The sequence below is a fragment of the Neomonachus schauinslandi genome, chromosome 10 (assembly GCF_002201575.2).
Source record: "Neomonachus schauinslandi chromosome 10, ASM220157v2, whole genome shotgun sequence".
NCBI lineage: Eukaryota > Metazoa > Chordata > Mammalia > Carnivora > Phocidae > Neomonachus > Neomonachus schauinslandi.
Window position 1 is genome coordinate 32,134,267 of NC_058412.1, and position 22,048 is coordinate 32,156,314.

The following is a 22,048-nucleotide window of genomic DNA, read 5'->3' on the forward strand; positions in this document are numbered from 1 at the left end:
TTTCTAAAAATACCAATGGGCCTTAAATGTGTTGCTCATGCAGTACCCATGACATGGCAATTAAGTTCTGCTTTTTTATAGCACGCTTTTTTTTCTTTTGAATTTATTAATAATATGTCATTCTGTGCATAGGGAGATGGTGCACATGGCCTCTGTTCAAGGCCCTGGTCTCTACTCTCTTCCTAATGGATCCAGGGGCCAATGACCGGTATCTACAGGGTGACATGCTGGGGCCAGGGACAAGGGTCAGAAGGTGAACCCATGAGAGTTGCCTCCTTAGCACTGTGTTACGATTACCTGACTGGGCCAAGGATATTTAGGCCCTATAGGTCATTAAACAGGGTGTTACCCCATAATTCATAATTCAAAATACCATTGTGTGATATTTTCCCCCAGCGATTTTGAATATATGAGCCAAGACTACCACTGGGGGGAGGATAGTGGGATTGCTTTAAAGGGTGCACAAATCCATATATGCACAAAGCAATGAAGACCAAAAGCATCTCACACTTGTAGTTTGCAAATGTCTATGGAGATTTGGTGGTGGACGAAACAAAAATTATTTTAAAATCTTACAGAATCTGAGGAGAATTCCTACATTCTGTATTACTAAAATATAATTTCTATCATGTAGAGAATCCATGACCTTTTTACATTAAAATTGGTCCTTGTAAAATGTTGACAAAAGACAAATCTGTGGGTCAGGAAGTTACATTAGTGGTTGCCTGGGGCAGGAGGTAGAAGTGGGGATTACCTCTCAGTAGGCAAGAGGGATCTTATTGGGGTGATGAGATGTTCTAAAACTGGATTAGGGTAGTGGTTGCAGGACATTGTAGATTTGCTAAGAAAATCACTAAACTGTACCCCTCATTTCTGGCATATAAGTTACGTCTCAATAAAGTTGTTAAAAAAAAAAAAATGCAGCCCGAGGCCTGAATTTGAAAGAAAAGAAATGCAAAAGAGTGGTTCTTGAAATTTTTCGTTTTCATTATCTTATTTTCAAATGGGAGAAGGGAGAAATGAAAGTTACCACCTCAACATTATTTACAAATCACTTGTAAGAGATCCGTGCTCTTGTTAATCCCCTTGGAGCAAACAGGCCTAAGGCCTTCAGTGCACTTGGCGTTTGCTCCCTTTGGAATACACCTTGAGACTAAAAAGGAGAGGAAATTTACATTCATTCACATTGCACGTTCATAACACCAGCTCTCTGAACACACACACATACACACACACCCCTGAACGGGGTGATGTTTCTGCCAATGTCCTTGCTTTGGCTGACCTGGACTCTTACAAGAAGGCCCAGATATGACCAGGATGAAATATTTTTAGCTTCCCTTCTTTTACACTGTGATTTTTGTGGGACCGAGTGAAGGTGGCTGGTATGGGATTGGGCTACTAAGGACTGTGGAGCTTCAGATTGGTCATGACACGTGTTGAATTCTCAGCTTCCTGGACCACCTCCCAGTAGGGGACCTCATGGTTAGCACCTTGGTCCCCCTCCAGCCTTGTGTTCCATGCCTGCTGCCCCTGGAGACAAATCAAGGATTGTAACTGTCAATAAGAAAACTTGAAAGTACTGAATACAAACTCTTCTTTTGGGCCATAAGAATAAAGGATGCAAATAGTTTTGAAATGGGTCTTTCCCAGGTTTTTACAAGATGCTTTGGGTCTGCTGCGTGTAGTCTATTCCCCGGTGTTTTTTCAGTTTCAGATAACAGGCAGTTCTTGTGCCCTTTATGCATAGAGCAAATCTTGTGAAATCTGGTATCCAGCCTTCCTTTGTTTTGCTCTGTCCTTATGTTTGCTTTTGTAAGCTGCTTCCAACTCCTAGGACATCACCTATTCGTAAGAAAGTGTGCTGAAACATACTGAGTGTTTGACCTCCAGCTAGCTGGTCCCTGGCATGAGGTTGAGATAAGGTCCTAGGGAAAGCCCTCTGATGGATTAGGGCTGCCTGGTGCTGCACTCTCGGCATGTCCCTGGGTGGCTCCGCCTCTTGGCCTGACTACGATCAGAGAGCCCATTTTCAGCAGTGCTGACCTTTCTTGGTGGCAAAGAAACTGACTGCTTATTAGGGTATCTAGAAACGAAATATATCTGCCCTTTAGGATCCTCTTGGGGGAACAGACATTAAAGCCATGGGGAAATCGTGGTGTAGAGTAAAGCGATTCTGTTTTCATTCCCATTTAAGCTGATGTGAAATGTTAATCATCCAATTAAATATGTATACACACTGTAGCTACGGCACTTCCTCTTCAACCTGTGGCTGAGTCGAAATGCCAGTGTTCAGAGGATTAAGCTCAGAGAGAGTAAAATTGCAGGAAACCGGAACACAACTGGGAATGTCTACCTCACCAGAATTCCTAACATAGGACCATAATGAAGATAGGCTGAGAATTTACTTGGTTTGCTATTTTCACTTGCTGTGATATAGCTGAACTAAGTACTGACAGGCCTAAACCCACTTATCAGTCTACTTAGGTAGAAAAGAAAAGAGATCTAACATCTTTTTGAGCAGCAGTCATATGCGAGGCCCTGTGCTGGGTGCTTGGTAAAGGTGCTCTCGTGTCATCCTCACTACAACTCTGAGACAGATTTTCATGTCCCCATTATTCAGGTTAAGGAACTAAGGTTGACAGGAGTTAAGCAGTTGGCCTCTAGGGGTGTCGTACATTTTGTAAGTGGTGTGGGTGGGTTTGAACTCCTGTCTATCTGACTCTAAAGCTCATGTTCTTTTATACCTCCTTGTGGATATCCATTAACGCTGCACTAAGAAGATTTTGCATAATTTTTCCGATATTGAGTTAACCAGTTCATCTGTGAGCCCAGAAATGAGAACACTAAATCTGTCTCGAGTAGGATGGGGGGAGAGGAAATGATTGCATCAGTCGGATTCCTTGTTGTTCTCCAGGGTAGATCAGATGGCTGTGGGATTTCAGAATGGCTGGATACAATTTCCCCTGAGAAGAATATCTGATTTGCGCGGGGTGCTGTGTTTCCTTTTGACCCCATCTCTCTTGGTAAGTAAGGGGTAGGCTGAGTGTGTGTACTGATAGATGCCTTGGACAGTTACCTCTAGTGATCCTATTCCCGGGCTCCTACTTCTTTCTGCTCAGACACTTAGAAGACTGGGCTTGATTTCCAGAATTGTCAGTCAGTCTTTCCAGAACATGACTGCTGGAAGAACATCCTCAATATGTCCTTCTTGGGTCCCACTGACCCCAGTGCCTGGTCAGCCATGTATCACGGGAATCTTTGGTCTTGGCACAGAATGACCAAACCTTGTGGTCACTTCCATTAGCAACACATGGCTGTGCTGATGAGATTATCTTGGCATTCTTTTTTTTTTTTTTTTTTTGACAGGTCAGAGCTGAATATGTTTAAAAGGGTTTCTAGTGGTCTTAGTGTTTTAATTTTTACATGTAGGAAATGCTAAGTGTATATTGGTATAGAAATAGGCCTTTATCATTTCTGAAATTTTTTGAAGCGTGTACCCTACTAGGTGTTTTCCATGCCAAAGGGAATAATGATAGTGCCTAACCTCAAAGAGCTTGAATATAATTCTGCTGCATGCTTTAAAAGTAGGGAATACTAAATTGAAGCAGAGAGAGAAGTAATTTCCTCAAAATTATAAGGCATGTGGGAAAGAATGTATGGAATGCTTACTTTAAAAATGAATCCAGGTGGAATGACAGAGTGGTTAAGTACAGATTATAATAGAGACACAATTTATCATTGATTTAAATTTGAACTGAATACGAGCAAATCATTTGTTCTCTTGGAGCCTTAATTTCCTCATGTAGCTGAAGATACTGGTGCTCCCTTTCTTTATGTGATAAAGTGACTTTTAGACAGGACCACCACTATATTCATCCATGGGTATGGTACCCCATACATCTCCAGGGGTATCATTTAGATTATACTACAATCTCAAAAGACAACCATACAAGTTACTTTAGGATCCACTGAGAAATAAAGCAGCAAGATATAATAAATTGCAATGTCCGATTACCCAAGTGTACTATACAGTATTGTAATTTTTAGAGTTATTAGAGGTCAGGAAACTAAAAACTAAAATATGTTAACCATCCATAGTGAACTTTTTTTCTGCAAAGACAAATGTTTTCTAGCACAGTGTCAAAGAGGTAAAAAATAAAACTCATTTTTAGGAGAAGGGTCTAAGGAACAACAAAAAAATAAACCTCAGAGAGACAAAACCACTTCATATCACTTAATGATATAACCTAAATAAGATAATAGATAATATAAATACAGGGTGCATGCCTAGCACACAGTGATGTGGTAAATATTTTAAAATTTCCGCCTCTGCTCATAAAACATTTCCCATTCATTCTCATTTTGTGGTGGTTTCTATTCCTTTCGACATTTTGAGAGTTGATGTCAGTGTAGTCAATGATAATTATTTCCTGGATTTATACCAATTTTCAGTTGACCAAGTGCTCTGAGGTCCATAGTGTTTAATCCTCTCATCAACTCTGCTTAAATTGCCATGTATTATCATGCCTGTTTTACAGGCAAGAAAACCAAGGCTGAGTCAAAAAATTGATCCCAGTCATACAGTGAGTAATGGTTGGAAGTCCGGCTTTCCTGGATTCAGTTCTAATGTTCTCATCCTTATACCCCCTCGATGTGCTGTCATTGACACTGTCCTAAGAGAACGTAGTGAACAGCTAGGATAACCAGTTTTTTGTCAAATTCTTCCTATGAGAGTTAGAAAGCTGGAAGTAATGTAACTTAAAAATAGCACACATTTTCTCTAAAATAAGGCTTTATTTTTAACAAAAGTCTCTATATACAGAGTGGGGAAAATGCCTAAAATCATCTATTTTCGTTTCCTTCATGACTTAAAATTTCTACAGTGAAATAATTCCTACTTGACAAAACTCAAAGGATATTCAAAACACTGGAAATTAACAGAAAACCTAACAATGCCAGAGGCTAAGGAACAGCCATAGGATACCCGATTTTTAAAGTGTTGTGGTCCCAGGAGTGAACAGCTCATAACGGGAAGTTACAGGGGGTAGCAGGCAAGATTCAGGCACAAGCCTTAATCAAGATGTATGGAGAAAGACCAAGGTAGAACTGAGTGAGGTAAAAATATTCCCACCTCATAAACATCTAAGAGTTTTCTCTGTAATTAAGGAAGAATGCTTGATTCCATTAGGAGCAACAGATGAAAGGAAAATCCATGTTTCAAATGTGATATAGAAGCTGGAATGTCTTGACCCAATAAAGCCAGTTTTAGCCGAGTAAATAATTGTAAGCTAAAAGAGTGTGTGAAATAGGTAGTGCCTAGTACAAAAATGGCTGGGTTCTAAACTTCTTGCATTAATTTCTCTTGAATTTTGAGCCTGTTTTCTTTAGAAACAATCTGATATAACATAGTTATGGACCCAGGTCAGACTACTGCAAAATGCCTATTTAGCACTACCCAGAGTATATCTAAAGTTTTAAAAGTATTGGCCTGAGTTCTGGATCTCAAAAGCAGGGATGATAGCAAAGAATGAAGAAGAGACAACATATCTTGCTCCTCATCACACTTTTCACCATAGCCAAATTATGAAAGAGGGGACTCAGTGCTCTTAAGTTATGCTTGCCCTTCTTGCTACAATAAACTACCCACATATATTCCTCAAGAATAAGCCACACTATAAAAGCATCTACTGTTCATCTCCCTCAACCATAACTTTAATTCTTTGCTGTCTCTAGAAGGTGTTAAGAAAGCCATCTGAGGGGCGCCTGTGTGGCTCAGTCGTTAAGCGTCTGCCTTCAGCTCAGGTCATGATCCCAGGGTCCTGGGATCGAGCCCCGCATCGGGCTCCCTGCTCCGCGGGGAAGCCTGCTTCTCCCTCTCCCACTCCTCCTGCTTGTGTTCCCTCTCTCGCTGTCTCTCTCTCTGTCAAATAAATAAATAAAATCTTAAAAAAAAAAAAAAAAAAGAAAGCCATCTGATTTAAGTAACTCATACTAATGTGTTAATGACTGATTTGTACATTCATTTATAGACACAGCTCACACACACACACACACACACACGCAAACACATGGGCATATACAACTGCATTACTTATGTATTAGCTAGGCATCATTTTAGGAGCCAAAGATATGAGAGATTGGAAGGGCAGGGTTTCTGCTCCCATGAAGCCTACGTTTCAGTGGGGAGAGGTAGACAATAACATTAAAAAACAAACTAAATTGTCCGGAAAGTAATAAAGACTCTACAGAAAATAGGGTGATATAACATACTTCACATTGGTGGTTAGGAAAGGTCTCTTTGATGAAGTGACATTTAAGATGAGATATACTTGAAGACAAAGAGTCAGTCTTGTGTAAATGAAGGGAAAGAGCATTTTAGACAGCTAGTGCAACCTTGAGAAAGGAGTGAACCTGGGGCATGGAGGACAGTGTACAGGCCAGTGGGGCTGAAGAACAGTGGGCAAGGGGGGAAAACAGAATGGAAAGACAGGCAGGGGCCAAATCACATAGGTCTTTGTAAGCCTGGAGGATACTTCTGAAGTTTATCCTAAGTAGGGAGCCCTTGGAAGACTGTAGGCAGAAATGTGGTCTGATTTACATCTTAAAACAATCCTTAGCAGAAGCATGAAGAGAGACAGGAGGCCCCTGCAGAGGTCTGAGAGAACGGCCTACCTGGACTTGATGGTAGAGAGAGATGCAATGTAGGGGTAAGATCTGCAGGAGTTATGAATGGCTTGACTGTGGGGATGAGAAAAAAGGAATCAAGGACACTGGCTAGATGATGATATTGTTTTCCAGAAAAAAAGGCAAGATCTGGAAGGAATAGGTTTGGTTGAAGGATGAGGCTGTGGGCAGTGGAAATAAGCAGTTCTACTTTGGACATGGTGATTCGGAGCCCCACATTACACATCCAGCATCAATACAGGGAAGGAAGTTGGCATGTGAATCTAGAACTCGGGAAAATTGAGGCTTGGGATAAACATCTGGTAATCATTGGCGTGTTGGTGGCATTTAAGTCATGGAGACTGGTGTGATGGGCCAGGGAGTGAGCCCAGATGGGGAAGAGAAGAGAGCTGGAGACCAGGGTCTACTTACTTCAACATTGAAAAGTGGAAGGAAACTATTCAGGAAGCTCCTCTTCTCCAGACAAGGAGCTCTGCAGAGGGTGATTCTGGAAAAGAAGGCTCTTGCTCTTTTAACAAGTGTGAGTCTTTAAGGTTGAGCCCCCTCATTCCCCATGAAGACCCTCAGGAGTCCTCCTCTGCCAACAGATTATAATGAGCACTTGATTACCAGTGGTAGGAGGAAGAAGCTCTGTCTCACCCGGAAAGGCATAGCTCTTTTCCCCATAGACTTTGAATATGATAAAAAAAAAAAACAACTTTAAATGAGATATTTAAATATTTAATCCTGCCTTAGGGCAGGCCATCAGAAGCTGAGAATCCAAGGGTCTCACCTACCAAGAGGCAGCAATACAACAATGCTAGCTCGGAGCCCTTCTACTTTAGGAAAAGGTCAAGACATCAGCCTAGAGAAAAAGCTGGGCCTCAGGACCAATGATTAGTAGTAAGCTTTGAGTGAAAAGAATTAGTCTTTTTTGTTCTTCCACCTGTAGCAACGGGGCTTTGTCATCTGTAATAATAGCATCTTTTTTTTTTTTTTTTTTTTTTTAGGAGTCAGGAGATAAAAAAAGCACTGCTCTGAATCATCAGGGTTCAAGAATAAAGTCAGAAATATGTTTGTTCAGCATCTTGTTCAATTTGCACAGCTTTTGGGGGGGATGTATGTTTATATAAATATGACTATGAGATTACCTACAACTATATCGTGTGGGGAACATGCTGCACAGCTCATATCACAGCAAATTACAGGAATTCTCCTGATAACAGAGCATAGAAATCTGTTTCCTGATGGGAAGAATTTATGGCGGTGAAGGGAAACCATTTTGACAGCTAATGATTCTGTTGTATTCTCCCCAACAGGCTTTCTTACCTCTTGATGCCCCTACCTGGGTTCTGAGCCAGTTTTAAGTGGCAGAACAAATGAGGTTTGTACGCTAAGGTTTAGTGTAATCCACATTTCATGTACAGAAAAAAAAAAGTTAATGATATGGTATGGCTGCCACACTTTTCAAGAGAGTTTAATACAAGAGATGCACAGAGCTACTTTGGAAGACTAGTATACAGGAAAAGGAGCCAGTTTTGAGGTATTGAGATGAGGAGCAGGGAAATTTAAAAAACATATATATTTTTAGAAACAAGGATTTGATGTAGTAAAAGCATTTTTTTTGATCATTTGGAAAACAAGAGATGCATTAGGTAGGACCAACTGCTGACTTTCCAGAGAAGTAGGTTGATTTTGAGTACCTCTAATGAGAGACCTAATTTTGCTCTCATTATCATAATTTGCACATATTCTCCTTAAGGGTTAAACCTGGGGCCAGAAGTGTGTGCTAACTTGGGTACCATTTGATACAGTGATTTAAGCCTTAGGGAGAGTAGACTCCAAAACATATTCCTACAGTAACCTGAGAGTGATGGGTATAGTAACCTGAGATAGAGGAACTGTTATGTTTAGTTTCTTTGGGTATATATGTTCTCTAAACAAAATAACTCACAGTATGAATATTTTAAGGTTTTCCTCCTGCTTGCTAAATTTCTGGTTATTTTCGGAAAAAGAATCAAAATAAAGACCAAAATTGGAACTGCTAGAAACAGCTGGTGTTGAGAGGGAGTCTGATCTCCTCTGAGGATCAGTAGTCAACTGGAAGACTTTGCATAGTTCTACTCACTAAGACTAAGTCGGACAAGGACCCCCTAATTCCCCTGAGTCCTCCATTAACTCACTTACCCCAGAACCCGGTCAGGCCTCTTGACCAGGACTCCCACATGGTCGATCATTTGGATAGCACCATGGGCAATGGCTCACCACTATAAATCTGGACACTTTATTTCTGGTTATTCAAGGATGAAGTATCCAAATCTATACTGGTCAGATCATCTGCAGCTATTCATAAATAATAACAAAAGCTGTTGTTTTAATCAAATTCCTTCTATGTTTCAAATGCTTTACTAGATGCATAATTTATAGGTGTTTTCTCCAGTCCTTGCCACGATTCTGCAAGTTCAGTATGATTATCTCTATTTTACAAATAAAGAAAGACTCAGAGACACTGAAGTGATAAATACCTGAATGGAGAAGAACAACTAGTGAATTCCATTGAAGAGATATGTGCATGATTTAAACTGCACTTGTTTTCAGAGTCAAAACCAAAAGCCAGGGTTAGCTGTATATCTGTCAAGATGTCAACTAGCACTGGGCCTGCATCCAGAACTTTGGTTACGGTAGGCTCCCATGTGCACCAGAATCACCTGTGAGCTTAAAACACGCATGTCTGGGTCCTTCCTCTAGATCTTCTGATGCCACATGTTGATGGTGGGTTGCAGGCATTTGTATTTTTTAAACAAGCTCCCAGGTAATTTTGATGCTCACCCAAGCTTGAAAATTACTGCTGTCAAGGTCATGTCTGGGAGGATGATTTCTTAGAAGTCTGGGCAAATATAATGAGCTACAGTTGTAGATTGGAAGAAAAATTTAGCTTATAAGGAATGCATGAAGGGACATCCATGAAATGTGTCCTTGGCCTGCTTGCTTTGGCTGGGATTACTTTTGCCCTGATCAATGTCTACTTTTATTTTTTTTTAATTTACTCACATTAACTTTTGGGTCAAGAGACTATTTTATCAGGTCTTCAGTAGGTATTTATCTCAGTTACTCAACCAATAGAGTTTCATGGAAATTATCCAAACGTTAGTAAATATAAAAAAGACAGATTTTGTGCTTGAAGAGGATTCTGTAATTTTGTTTTGTGTTTTAGAAAGTGCTAACTGTAATGGGAAGCTGATCTGTCAATCTAGCCATCAAACTAATCTATTCTCACCAGGCAGTCCCTCTGGGAATGCTTTTCTGTCATCAAGATGATACTGACCAGCCTTCTAACCTTGAAAAATGCCATGACAGTCTTCTGGCAGTGACATTATTTATATCTCTGGGCTCTTGCCTATCATAGGCCTGTTTGTTATCACAGTCCTTGAAACTGTGAGAAAGAAAAGGTCAAGAAGGCGAACGGGCTGCCACGGCTGGGGGAAATCATATACAAATGTATTCTCTACCTGGTACCGAAGTGCCGAGGGCGACGAACACTACTGCGGTCACAGAATCTTTCAGGCCAATGGTGCATCCGAAGTGGGAAGCCAGGTCTCCGATGAAAGCTGTCAGTATGCCGATCATGAGGATGGAGACAATGAAACAGGCCCAGCCATTCCAGTATTCTGTAGGGGGGACGAAGGCGAAGAGGACCTTCCAGAACACGGTCAGAAAATGCATCACGTAATCGAAACAGGAGGGCAGCTTCTCCTCTCCACATTCGTCGTCGTCATCATCTTCCCCTGGAGGGAGGAACAAAGCACATACTGTCACAACCCGGGCTCAGCGGGGTCTTCTTCTCTCCGTCTCCCTCCTTCCTCGGCCTTGTCATCCCTCCCCCGTAAGCAGGAGGTCATAGAGGTGATTGAAGCTTAGGGTTTTCTAAGAGTCAATCATAATTAACCAATTAATTATTAAGCTACTGACATACCCCCTCACTGTGGTTGATGGGTCAATGGCAAAAACTTAAGCCCCCACCCAGTTTTGGTTATATGCAGTCAACACACCCTTTCTAAGGTCCTATCAACTCCAGGGTGAGTTGTCATTTCAGGGAAATGAAAAAGATTTCTCCCAAAAGACTGGGAAGCCCTGTGTCAGGTTCAGAAAGAAGCCTCTTTTGACAAAAGATAACAATGACAGAGTTTTCCTCACCAAGGTTCTTCCAGCCTGGAGCCTGGCTCTGGGGATTCACCGTTAAATAAGCACCCATAGGACAGTGTTCAGACAAGGTCTTCAAGCACAGCTCTGGGCCCTACAGATTTCTCCAGCTTTATCTCTTGCAATTACTTCAAACTCAAACTTCATCCTAGCCAACGGAATTATCTGCATTTTTTTTTCCCAAACCGTAAGTACTTTCTCCTACTTTTATCCGTTAGAACTAAATGTGTTTGGTGTGTCCTAATCCCTCCCTCCCTCCCTCCCCTTCCCCACTCAACCTTTAAAACTCACTTCCTTCGTGAAACCTCTGACGGCACCCTTGCCCTCCAGCCAGGGCTGGAAATTCCTCCTCAGAGCTTCCGTAGCCTTCTGACACTTGTGACGCTGAGTCAGTGGTTCTCCGACTGTGGTCCCCAGACCAGCGGTATCAGCCTCACCAGGGAACTTGTTGGGAGAGCAAATTCCTGGCCCCACTGAATCAGAAACTAGAGGCCTGGGGGTGATTCTGATGCATACGCAACTTGGGAACCAACCTCTCTCTAGACTGCCCATTCATTTTCTTCTCCAGTTGACCGTGAGCCCAGCGAGGTCAGGAGTTTGTTCATTTTTGTGTCCCTAGTGTTTGGTCCAATCTCCTACACATGGAATAAGCTGGCTAAGGGCTTATTAAATGAATGAATGCATGCATGAATTTCCGCTGACTTTATATAACTGCTTAATTATGTAACATATACACATATAACCCAATTCTGCCAATTACATCATATAATCAGTGCATAAAGAAATGCACCAAGCTTACTGCTGAAAGGAACCAGGAAATCAATAATAGTATCCTAAAACAGACTTCATTTATAATGGGATATAATCCCCACTCACATATTTTAACATTGGGGTACTGAATGTCAACTCTTCTCGAAGTGGTGGCAAAGAAATTTCGTGTGTTTTGTGCCATTTTGGAAAGAACCCCTTGAGGACTTTGTTCACTCCCCCACCCCCAAACCTTGTCACCTTGATCTACTTTCCTTTGTCCAAGTAATGCCGTTGGCAGGTGAGGCTGTCAGACTTTCCAGCTGATCGTGTGACCTGAGATTACCAGAAAGGAGCAAATATGTGTGTTCTCTGTGAGGCACTCAGTGGTGAGGCCATCTGGTGCAGATCATTACTGGGAAAACCTTAAGGCAGAGGAGCTTTGAGGGAAAAGTGCCTCTCGCAAAACACGAAAAGAGGAATATCTCCATTTGTCACCTGTCATGTCACAGGAAGAGAGACGAGGCTATGGCTTGCTCTGCCGTGAGCACATGGTCAGAATTATTATGCAAACAAACTCTGGGGGTCTGTGGAGAAAACAGCTCCCCTTTCAGGCTTTGGACTGTCTCCAGCGAAGTCTTGGGAGGAAGCCCCCAGCAGATGAATAGAATGACCTTTGGAGACTAGGTAGGTAGGGAACTCAAGTCAGGCTAGCTGGTAGAAAAGTGTGTGACTCACTGGAGTAAGAAAGCATTGTTGACCATGTTAAAGTAACTGATGGAGGCCCTCAGACTGAGATGGCCCTGATGCCTTGGTGATCTATGAAGGCAAATCACAGCCTAAACCACATCAATTTCATTCAATACACTTGCATCCGAGAAAACACAATTTTAGAGCAACCAATCACAAGCAGCCACCTAGGCTTTACCAAATAAGGCACCCACTTAAGCTACAGCCAATCAAATAATTTCCTTGCTTTGCTTCTGCCTCTGCTCCACAAAAAGCCTTTCCCCTCGCTCCTGTCCCTAAACCACTTTTGTGTGGCTCTGCCTGATCTGAATACATATTTGCTCAAATAAACTCTTAAAAGTTTTAATGTGCCTCAGTTTCCCTTTTGATAACTGTTTCCTATAGTGTCATGCTGTATGGCTATTACATATTTCTAATATCTTGCCTGAAAGCAGAAGATGATTTTAAACCAAAGCACACATTATGGGCTGAATTATCTCCCCCAGATTCACCTGGTGAAGCCCTAAGCTCAGAATGTGACTGTATTTGGAAATAGGGCCTTAAAGAGATGAGTAAGTTAAAATGAGGCTGTTAGGGTGGAACCCTAATCTAATCAGGCTGGTATCCTTGGAAGAGGAGGGTACTGGGACATATTGACACCAGGGGTGCATGCATATAAAGGGAAGACCACGTGAAGACACAGCAAGAAGGCAGCCCTTCTCCCAAATCAAGGAGAGAGGCTTCCGGAGAAACCAAACCCGCCCACATGTTGGTCTTGGGACATTTATCTTCTGGACCTGTGAGAAACTAAATTTCGACTGTTTAAGCTACCCAGGCTGTGGTCTTTTGTTACGCAGCCCTAGCAACCTCACACCGTCCCTTCAGAAGCCTCCTGCAGCGTGACACTGATACTTAAGGCCAACCCATAGAAATGGGTTTCCATCACCCATTCCTTTCTTGTTTGTTCGTCCATTGCTTCTTTGCTCCTTCTTTTACTTTTCTTCCCATTTCCCTTTCGCCCTATGCTTTAGCTCCAGGAAGAACTTACTGTGAGAGCTGCAGTTGTTAGGGCTTATTGGAGAGAAAGAAGAAGAGAATCATGTTAATCCTTCCTCTCACCTCTCTCCTCCCCCACTCCCCATCCCAAAGAGGGGAGAGTTGCTCATACCCTACAAAAGCTTGGGGAAAGCACTAGACCTTATGGTTATATTTATTTTGAATATGATCCTTATAAGTTCCTATATTCTATATTTTTGGACATTTTGTAACTTCATACGGTATATGATTAAAACAATTTGGAAAACACTGAATTTTAATCGTTTATGGAAACAGATCATTCTGCCTCTAATTCTACGAAATTGCTTGATCTGGGGTGTCTAAGACTCACAGTGTGAAGATGAGCAAGAAAGCAAATAGTGAAGCTTCTCAGAAGAAATGACACTTATAAATCGAGAGTAGATATTACATTTGTCTTCAAGATGGAAATAATAACCCCTTTCCCATGAGGGATGTGCAAGGGAATAATTAGATCATCTCTTCAAAGTGAGGATAGTTCAAGATAATGATGAGCATGGTAGTTAGCGTTATTGTCCTCCACTTAGGATTGTACTGTGTTTCCCTGTCATTACATAATTGCTTAGTCAACATGCTGGGTCCTACGGTTACAGCCTAGGCTTTTAGAAACAAAAGTTAATCTTGCCCTCTGGAATTAGCTTCATGATCTATATGTGTGCAATGCAAAATACGTGTGTGTGTGTGCAAGAAAGAGAGGGACAGAGGGACAGAGAAATTTCCTTCTGTAGGTTTCCAGCATTACAAGGTATCTGAAATATTTTAGCACTTCAGTCTGGAATGGAGGACCATCTGTTTTATTACATTTGAAAGTAGAAATGCCCTCCTATCCTCTTCCCTGGGATCACACTGTTCTTTATAAATTTTAATCTCCAACTCAGATGTCATTTAAATATTAAAAATGACCATGGGCTGCCACGTATGATGCACAATTACCTTGTCTTGGAGAAGGAAAAAGAAATGGGATGTTCATCCGCCACCATCAGGACTATACTTAAAAGTTTGTTCTTTGCAAAGAGCAGTGGAAGATTAAAAACAAAACATCTGGAGCATTTTTATGTGATGGCAAAGATAGTGATCTGCCAGTTCTGTATGTGGGCCAGCTCGGGCTTACTGGAGGCTAGTAATGCTTTCAAGTCCCTCCTCTGCATTAGCAAAGAAACAGGCAATGGGGGAGGGGGCTTCCTTTTATAGGATCCCAAGCGAAGGATCTTCTTATCTCAGAATCCTTCTTTCCAGCTTTATGGATTCCCCTAATGGAAAGATAAGAAGCTGCATTCGGTTAACCCTTCCCATAGCCCTTCAAATGGTTTCCTTGAGACATGTTGGGACTTCCTAAATATAACTACAAAAATAGCCAAATCATTAAAACCACCAATAGAAAGAAGAGAGAGCATCACTTCAACTACTGACCTAACAGAACCTGCACTGACCTCGCTCTGGAGCATGAGAACAAAGGTGGTGTGAGCACAATTGACCATGAAAGGGAACCCTGGGCTTGGCACCTGCAGATAACCGAGCATCTAATGTAGACCAGGTGTTGGTGGGCATCCCTCCGGAGGCACTCAGGGTTTGGCCTCAGGGAGAGCTTTGACAACCGGAAAAAGAGGCGACTGAGGTGTAGTGGACATTTAGGTCAGAAAACTTAACAAAATTTCTAGTTCTCAGAGCGTGTTTGGGAGCAGGACTTGACCTTCCTGAGCCTCAGCTCCTTGTCTGTCAACTGAGTTTCTTAACTCCCACATTACTGATCTGTTGTGAGGATCGGAAGAGGAAATGTGAACGGCTTTTGTAAAACTGTGAACCCTTTTACAGACAGCTGTGCCATAGTCCATCACTGTTACTTGTCAGAAGGCAGGCAGCAAATCAATACGATCTGAGTATCCTGATTTCACAGAATCTATATTCTGTTTGAATGAGTCATTATCACCACTGCTTCCCCAAGTCCTTGATTTAAAAAAAAAAGAAAGGAAGGAAGGAAGGAACAGAGGGAGGGAACATGATAGGGTGTCTTCTAAGTGACGGGCACTAAACTTTTTCACATACCTGATCTTATTTAATCCTTACAATAATGCTGCAAGGTAAGCATTATTAATCCCATTGTACACAGAAAAAACCTGAAGTTCGGACAGTTTATGACTTTCTAAAATAATCACATAGTTGGTAAGTGGCTGAGTTGGGATTTGATCTAACAGCCCGGGGAATATTCTGCTACACATGATGTCTTGCTGAAGCAAGTTGAGTATAATATTCACATCTTGATTCAAAGTTTGAATTTGAGAATACTTTCAATGCCTAGTGCTATATAGATACAATGTTGCCTTTTTTAGGAATTTGAAAACACTGATGCACCATGTTTGTATTGTAATTTCTTTTTTTTTAACCAATCCATTTTTTAATTTTTAAATTCTTGACATTACAGAACTAAACTGGAATTTATTAACATTCCACTCTTACATTTCTTCTCGACAAACAGAAATAAAATTCATGAGCCAAAAACCCAGAACAAAACTAAAAACAGGGAAAAGCTTATAAAACTAAATATGGATCCCAGCATTAACAGCTGAACAGAGAATGTGATTTTTAAATTCTTTTTTTTTTTTTTAAGATTTTATTTATTTATTTGAGAGAGAGAATGAGACAGAGAGAGAGAGCATGAGATGGGGGAGGATGAGGGAGAAGCAGACTCCCCGCTGAGCAGGGAGCCTGATGTGGGACTCGATCCCGGGACTCCAGGATCATGACCTGAGCCGAAGGCAGTCGCTTAACCAACTGAGCCACCCAGGTGCCCCATGATTTTTAAATTCTTAGCGGATGATAAAGTTGTGTAGAAACTGAACACTTACAAATTATTTAAAACCTGGAATCACTGACCAGAAATTACACAGGTGGATCATGGGAAAACAGCAGAAAGGGGTTATAAGTGAACCTACACTGTTCTAGCTGCACCCCATGCCCTTCTCAGAGGAAAGCCTGGCATTGATTAGATATTGGGCCAGACTAATACTGGCAGCAGAACCAGTGATAGTAACCTGTCTACCAGAGGAGGCTTCCACTGGATTGGCAATTTTGATCTGGGCCCTGGACATCTGGCGGATCTCATTAATGTTGGCGCCTTGGCGCCCAATTATGCAGCCAATTAAGTTATTTGGAATGGTGAGTTCATGGGTGGTTTGAATAGATGCATCCAAACTTGCCCAACAGCCTTTCACCTCTGGAGAGCTGGAGTCAATTCTGGCGAATCCGGTCCTGCCGTGCATCATGGCAAAGTGAGACTGTTGTCTTGCCTGTAATTTATTTTCTAGATATGATACATTTTTGGTACAGTCAGCCATATGATCTTTCTCAAGACCTTGGGGACCAACTAAACATGGAAAACAATAAATGAATGGAGGGCATCATGGCTGTGACCATTTTGGAATCTCTACTTGAGTAGAGCAAGTTCTTATTTCCATTTCTAGTTGTCAAAGGTCAACCATGTAGTTTTGAATCAAACACCCTGGTTTACATCCAGCTCTTCACTCTAGAATTTGGGAAACTGGCCTACATTGTCACAAGTCTGTAATGGAAAGCAGTTTGGGGAATCCTTGCTGCTATTAATCTGAGGAAGGGTCTGACTTTCAATTACTTTTAGGTATTTACCTATAATTAGTCCATTTTTATTTTGCAAGAGTATCCTCCAACTAAGGGATTAATGAGAATGATCAGATGCTTTCCAGGAGTATGACAGAATGGATATAGAATGACATCTGCCAACCACACTGTCATCCATATGATCCGAGCCCAGCAAATGTTACTCAACTGACTCCACACGGAGCACCAAGCCTGACACGGGGCTTGATCTCATGACCCTGAGATCATGACCTGAGCTGAAAACCAAGAGTCAGATGCTTAACTGACTGAGCCACCCAGGCGCCCCGCAACTGTACAATGTTGAATCTGTGCTTATTAGGCTCTTTAAGAGAAGTGACTCCTTACTGTCTTTTCAGTACAGTAGAACTGTTATTAGAACACCTGTAACGTTGATATCACGCCAGCTCTTTCTAAGAACTTTCCTTCTTAAAGCTTTCTCCGAAATGGATGTGGACTGTGGAAAAGTCCCTAGGAAGCTAGTCGTCCTTGGCGAAGGTATGAGGCCCGCTGTTGGTCTCCCATCTTTCTGCCCTAGTGCCTGCAGGCAAAAGCCTGTGAGCAAGCCTAGGGGTATACCGAGGGCTCCTTCTTCACTAGCTAGTGGGGATTTGAATTAGTGTGGACACTCGATGTCTAGACTACAGTGTGCCTGCATGCCCACATCTAAGTGTATGTAGTTTACTCCTGGATACTTGACTCATCTCTAGTTTTTATTCTATGTCCCTAGGTAAAGAAATACATTGGACAGCAACACCACTGTGCATGAAATGTGAGTTCAAGATTGCTATAGATTTGTAACTTGGACTGATGGCCTGTTCTGGGATGGAGAGGACACCTACACAGTCCCTGTTAATCATCCCCATCCCCCAATTCCAAGTCAGAGACAGCTATGGGCCATTCTGTTCTATAGGACCAGTGCTGGTTTCAGTCCATACTTGGGGGGCTAGGGACCTATGATGTGTGACAGGGTTGGAAGGGACACAAGAAGGCCACTCACTCTCTGTGAATAACTTTCCACCATGTCTGGAACAAATGAACCCCCGGATGAAAGAACAGAATCCTTACCAGCTTAGGCCATTGTGGACCTTGTTAGGATGGCTGAAGCAAGAGATACCTAACGTATCAGAAATATTTCTCAGCAAATGTGGCCAGTGTCAAAGCGAAAAACGATCCCCTAAGGAGTTCCAGTTCTATGTAAGTTTGATTTTAGCAAAACGAATCAGTTTAAAGCTGAAAACTGTGTGCCTTAGCTTCTTTCTCTTCCTAAAGACTTCTTCTGTGTGAACTGAGTGTTCCTAAATGATTGTAGGTTGACATAATTAGTCATGTGGTTTTGCCCCAAGCTTTGTTTTTGCAAAATAACTCCAAGTCAGGCTAAATATCTTGAAATTCAGTGTACCCTTACCCTTTATTGATTGTAGGATTAACAGAATTCCAGGCTCCTGCAATAGGGAAGCATATTCCCTACAGACGTGAGCACCTAAGAAATACACCTTCAACAAGTAGAACTGATACTCAGCAAGTGTAGATGCCTCCTGCTAGTTTCGATGGTTTAGTTATAGTGGGTGGTTTGTGAGCACACCAGGTTCTAAGATTGGCCTGAGGGCTCTGATAACACTTTGTAAATAGCAGCAGCTGCGTCTGAATTAGCCTCCTAGAGTGTAGGCAGTTGAGCTTTGGAGGACCTGTTTGGGCAGCAATAACCCTGTAATTTTCAACAAACAGCTCAATCTTATGTCCTAGGAAAATGCTGAAATTTATGTAAGGTTAGATGTGTACTAAAGTCTGCCCCACATGCAGAGAGCAGCATAGAGACTGTCCAGATTCTCTTAAGATGCTGCTATGATCAAGCTAAGAGGTCTGGTTCCCTTACTGAGTGCTTATCCCCAGCACGTGGGTAAATATATGCATCCCACCTAATCATCCTCCTAGCAACCTGCTCAAGTAGGTATTACTTTCTCCATTTTAAAGATGCAACCAAGGCTCGAAGACTTTAAGTGACTTGCTTATGAGAGCTAAACCTTTTTCCACCACTTCGCTGAAATTACTTGATCCACTGTTGCCAGAGAAAAAATTCTCTGTGGTTTGTCCAGCAGAAATCCATTCTGATAAAATCTAAGCTCATTTGGCATTGTTTTATGAAAAGTTTAATTAGAAAATACCCTTCTTTTTTTGAGAGAGAAAGCGAGCATGTGTGTGAGGGCAAGGCGGGGGAGGGGCAAAGGAAGATAGAGAATCTCAGGCAGACTCCATGCTGAGCGTGGAGCTGAATTCTGGGCTCGATCTCACGGCCCTGAGATCATGACCTGAGTTGGATGCTCAACTGACTGAGCCACCCAGGCACCCCAAATAACAATCCTTCTTTAAAATAATCCTTTGCATATATAATTTTTAAAAGATTTATTTATTTTAGAGAGAGAGAGCACGAGTAGGGGAGGGGCAGAGGGAGAGGGAGAGAGAAGATCTCCAGAAGACTCCCCCCTGACTGCGGAGCCCCAGATGGGGCTCAGTCTCATGACTCTGGGATCATGACCCTGAGATCATGACCTGAGCCAAAATCAAGGGTCGGACGCCATCCAGGCATCCCTGCATATATCATGTGTAAAATACTGAATGTTCTTTCAGGGAATGAATGGATGGCTCTCGTTTCTGCTTTCCCAACAGTCTGAATGTCCTTTCATCTTAGGCAAAATCCTCAATGGGTGGTTTACATTGGTCCTATTGAGAAGTGGGATCCTTTTCATTCTGGTGGCTAACATCTCTCTCTCTGCATAGCCAACAGAAGGAATCCAGCTCCTCAGCAACTGCTCCCCACCCCCAGCACCCCCTGCTCCCCCAGCACCCCCTGCTCCTTGCTTGTCTTCCTGGTCTCAGGATCACCTGACCAGACTTTGTTCTGATCGTGAGGCTTGTGAGTTGATGTGCTGGCCAAGTGGCAATGTAAGTTGAGTATCTAAGATATTTTTTTAAAATTTTATTTTATTATTATATTATGTTAGTCACCATACAATACATCATTATTTTTTGATGTAGTGATCCACGATTCATTGTTTTTGTATAACACCCAGTGCTCCATGCAGTACGTGCCCGCCTTAATACCCATCACCGGGCTAACCCATCCCCCCACCACCCTCCCCTCTAAAACCCTGAGTTTGTTTCTCAGAGTCCATAATCTCTCATGGTTCATCTCTCCCTCCGATTTCCCGCCCTTCATTTTTCCCTCCCTTCTCCTAATGTCCTCCATGCTATTCCTTATGTTCCACAAATAAGTGAAACCATATGATAATTGACTTTCTCTGCTTGACTTATTTCACTTAGCATAATCTCCTCCAGTCCCATCCATGTTGATGTAAAAGTTGGGTATTCATCCTTTCTGATGGCTGAGTATCTAAGATTCTAATCGTGGCTTTGGTTTACACAATCCAGAGTGATTGCAGTGACTGGGCACCCCTCATCTGCTCTCCAGGGTCCCCTTCTCTCTGTTGTGATTTTCAGTGAGCCCCTAGTAAAGAGGCCTGCCACTGACAACAAAGGGACTTCAGTGATTTCCATGTTCTCGGGCACTTCACAGATTCTCTGTGTGATTTGTCTCCTAGAAACTGAGGAGAGCCATTACTAACTCCTTAGTGCTGAGGAAAAGATAAACGAGATTTTTAAGAGAGGTTATATGCTTATATGTAGTACAATCTGTTTTGGATGGAGGATTAGCTCATTCAGACAGAGCATGCTCATGTACACTTCTCTTAGAGGGCAGGCTGGCCACTACAGAGGTTGACAATCAAGTCTGTCTGCCATTGGCTTTTTAATCTCTCATAAATAATAACCTTGAATGGAGCTGTTGTGATGGTTTTCTTCCATATAAACTATCTTAAAAATATCTCTTTCCCTCTCGTCATCTGTAAGTCTATGGCCTGTTTTTCTTATCTGGTTAAAGCACGCAACAATGCTATTAAGTTTATAGGTCAGAACTCTAAAAATATTTTAAGTCACTCTTTTGTACCACAAGCCTGGGCTGAACCCCTCACCTGGACCAATATCCGCAGTAAATCTTTAAAGGGAATGGAGTGGTTGAAAGAGTGACTTTATCTGTACTGTTCATTTTTTTCAGTGAATAGTAATAATTTATGTGTCAGGCTCAGTTCCAGGCATTGGAAATGCAGACAAATACCCCATAGAACTTCCATTCCATCCAGGAGAGATCGATAGCGATCAAGTAAAACAAACGAACAAACATGATGATTTCAGATACCAATGTGGGCTATGAAGACAGTGAAGTCAAGTGGCGTACTTGTGCATGGGTGGTTGAGAAACTCCTCTGAAGAGGTGACTTGTGAGCTGAGACCTTAATGGTGAGAACATGCAGACAGAGGGAAAGCCTTCCTTGGGATGGGGCAGGGTGGGGGTGGGCGCAACTTGTGCAAAGGTCCTGAGGCAAGAGCATATTGTGAAGAATAAGAATAAGCCTATGGCTTACAGGCATTAAACTCTGGGAGGCACAAGTGTGACAAGATGGAAGGAGGATTGAGCTTGGAATCAGAACCTGTAGGTCGGGGTCTGAATTCCAGTTTCTGTTTCCCCATCTCATAAATGGGTTCATGAATACCTAATGCATAGGGTTGCCGTGAGGCTTGTGTGATCAGGAAACTGTCCACCAAGGGTGAGACCATTCACTCATTCTGTGCTGCTAAGTAGTTGGCTCAGGAAAGTTTTGGTCTTTGCTCAGAGGTCCTTAGGGAAGATCAGGGGCCAGGCATGGATGGACCAAGGGCTAAGGTGCTGGTTCTACAAATGCCAACTTGAAAAGAAAAATGAGAGCAATGCTGTAAAGTTTGGCAAGAACCAAGGATTCTAAAACAGGTCCTGTGTGACCTTGGATGAGACACTTTTCCTCTCTGGTCTCAGTTTCTTTATCAAAATAAGGGGAAGTTGAAATAGCTGATCAGTAAGCTCTTGTTTTGTTCTGCGCTGGCTTCCGGTCTAAGATGCTCTAACAGGGCATAAGACA

The 22,048-nt window shown here is 42.2% G+C and overlaps 1 protein-coding gene across 7 annotated transcripts in view; it reads right to left on the reverse strand.

Moving 5' to 3' along the window:
- SLC8A1 (solute carrier family 8 member A1) overlaps positions 1–22,048 on the reverse strand; it is a 314,201-nt gene that overhangs the window by 16,283 nt on the left and 275,870 nt on the right. For 6 of the 7 annotated variants that reach the window (XM_044919007.1, XM_044919009.1, XM_044919012.1 and 3 more), the window contains one exon: positions 10,173–10,448. In XM_044919007.1, the coding sequence (XP_044774942.1) occupies positions 10,173–10,448 (276 nt within the window). The remainder of the gene's footprint in view (positions 1–10,172; positions 10,449–22,048) is intronic. The other variant, XM_044919011.1, reaches the window with a different exon arrangement.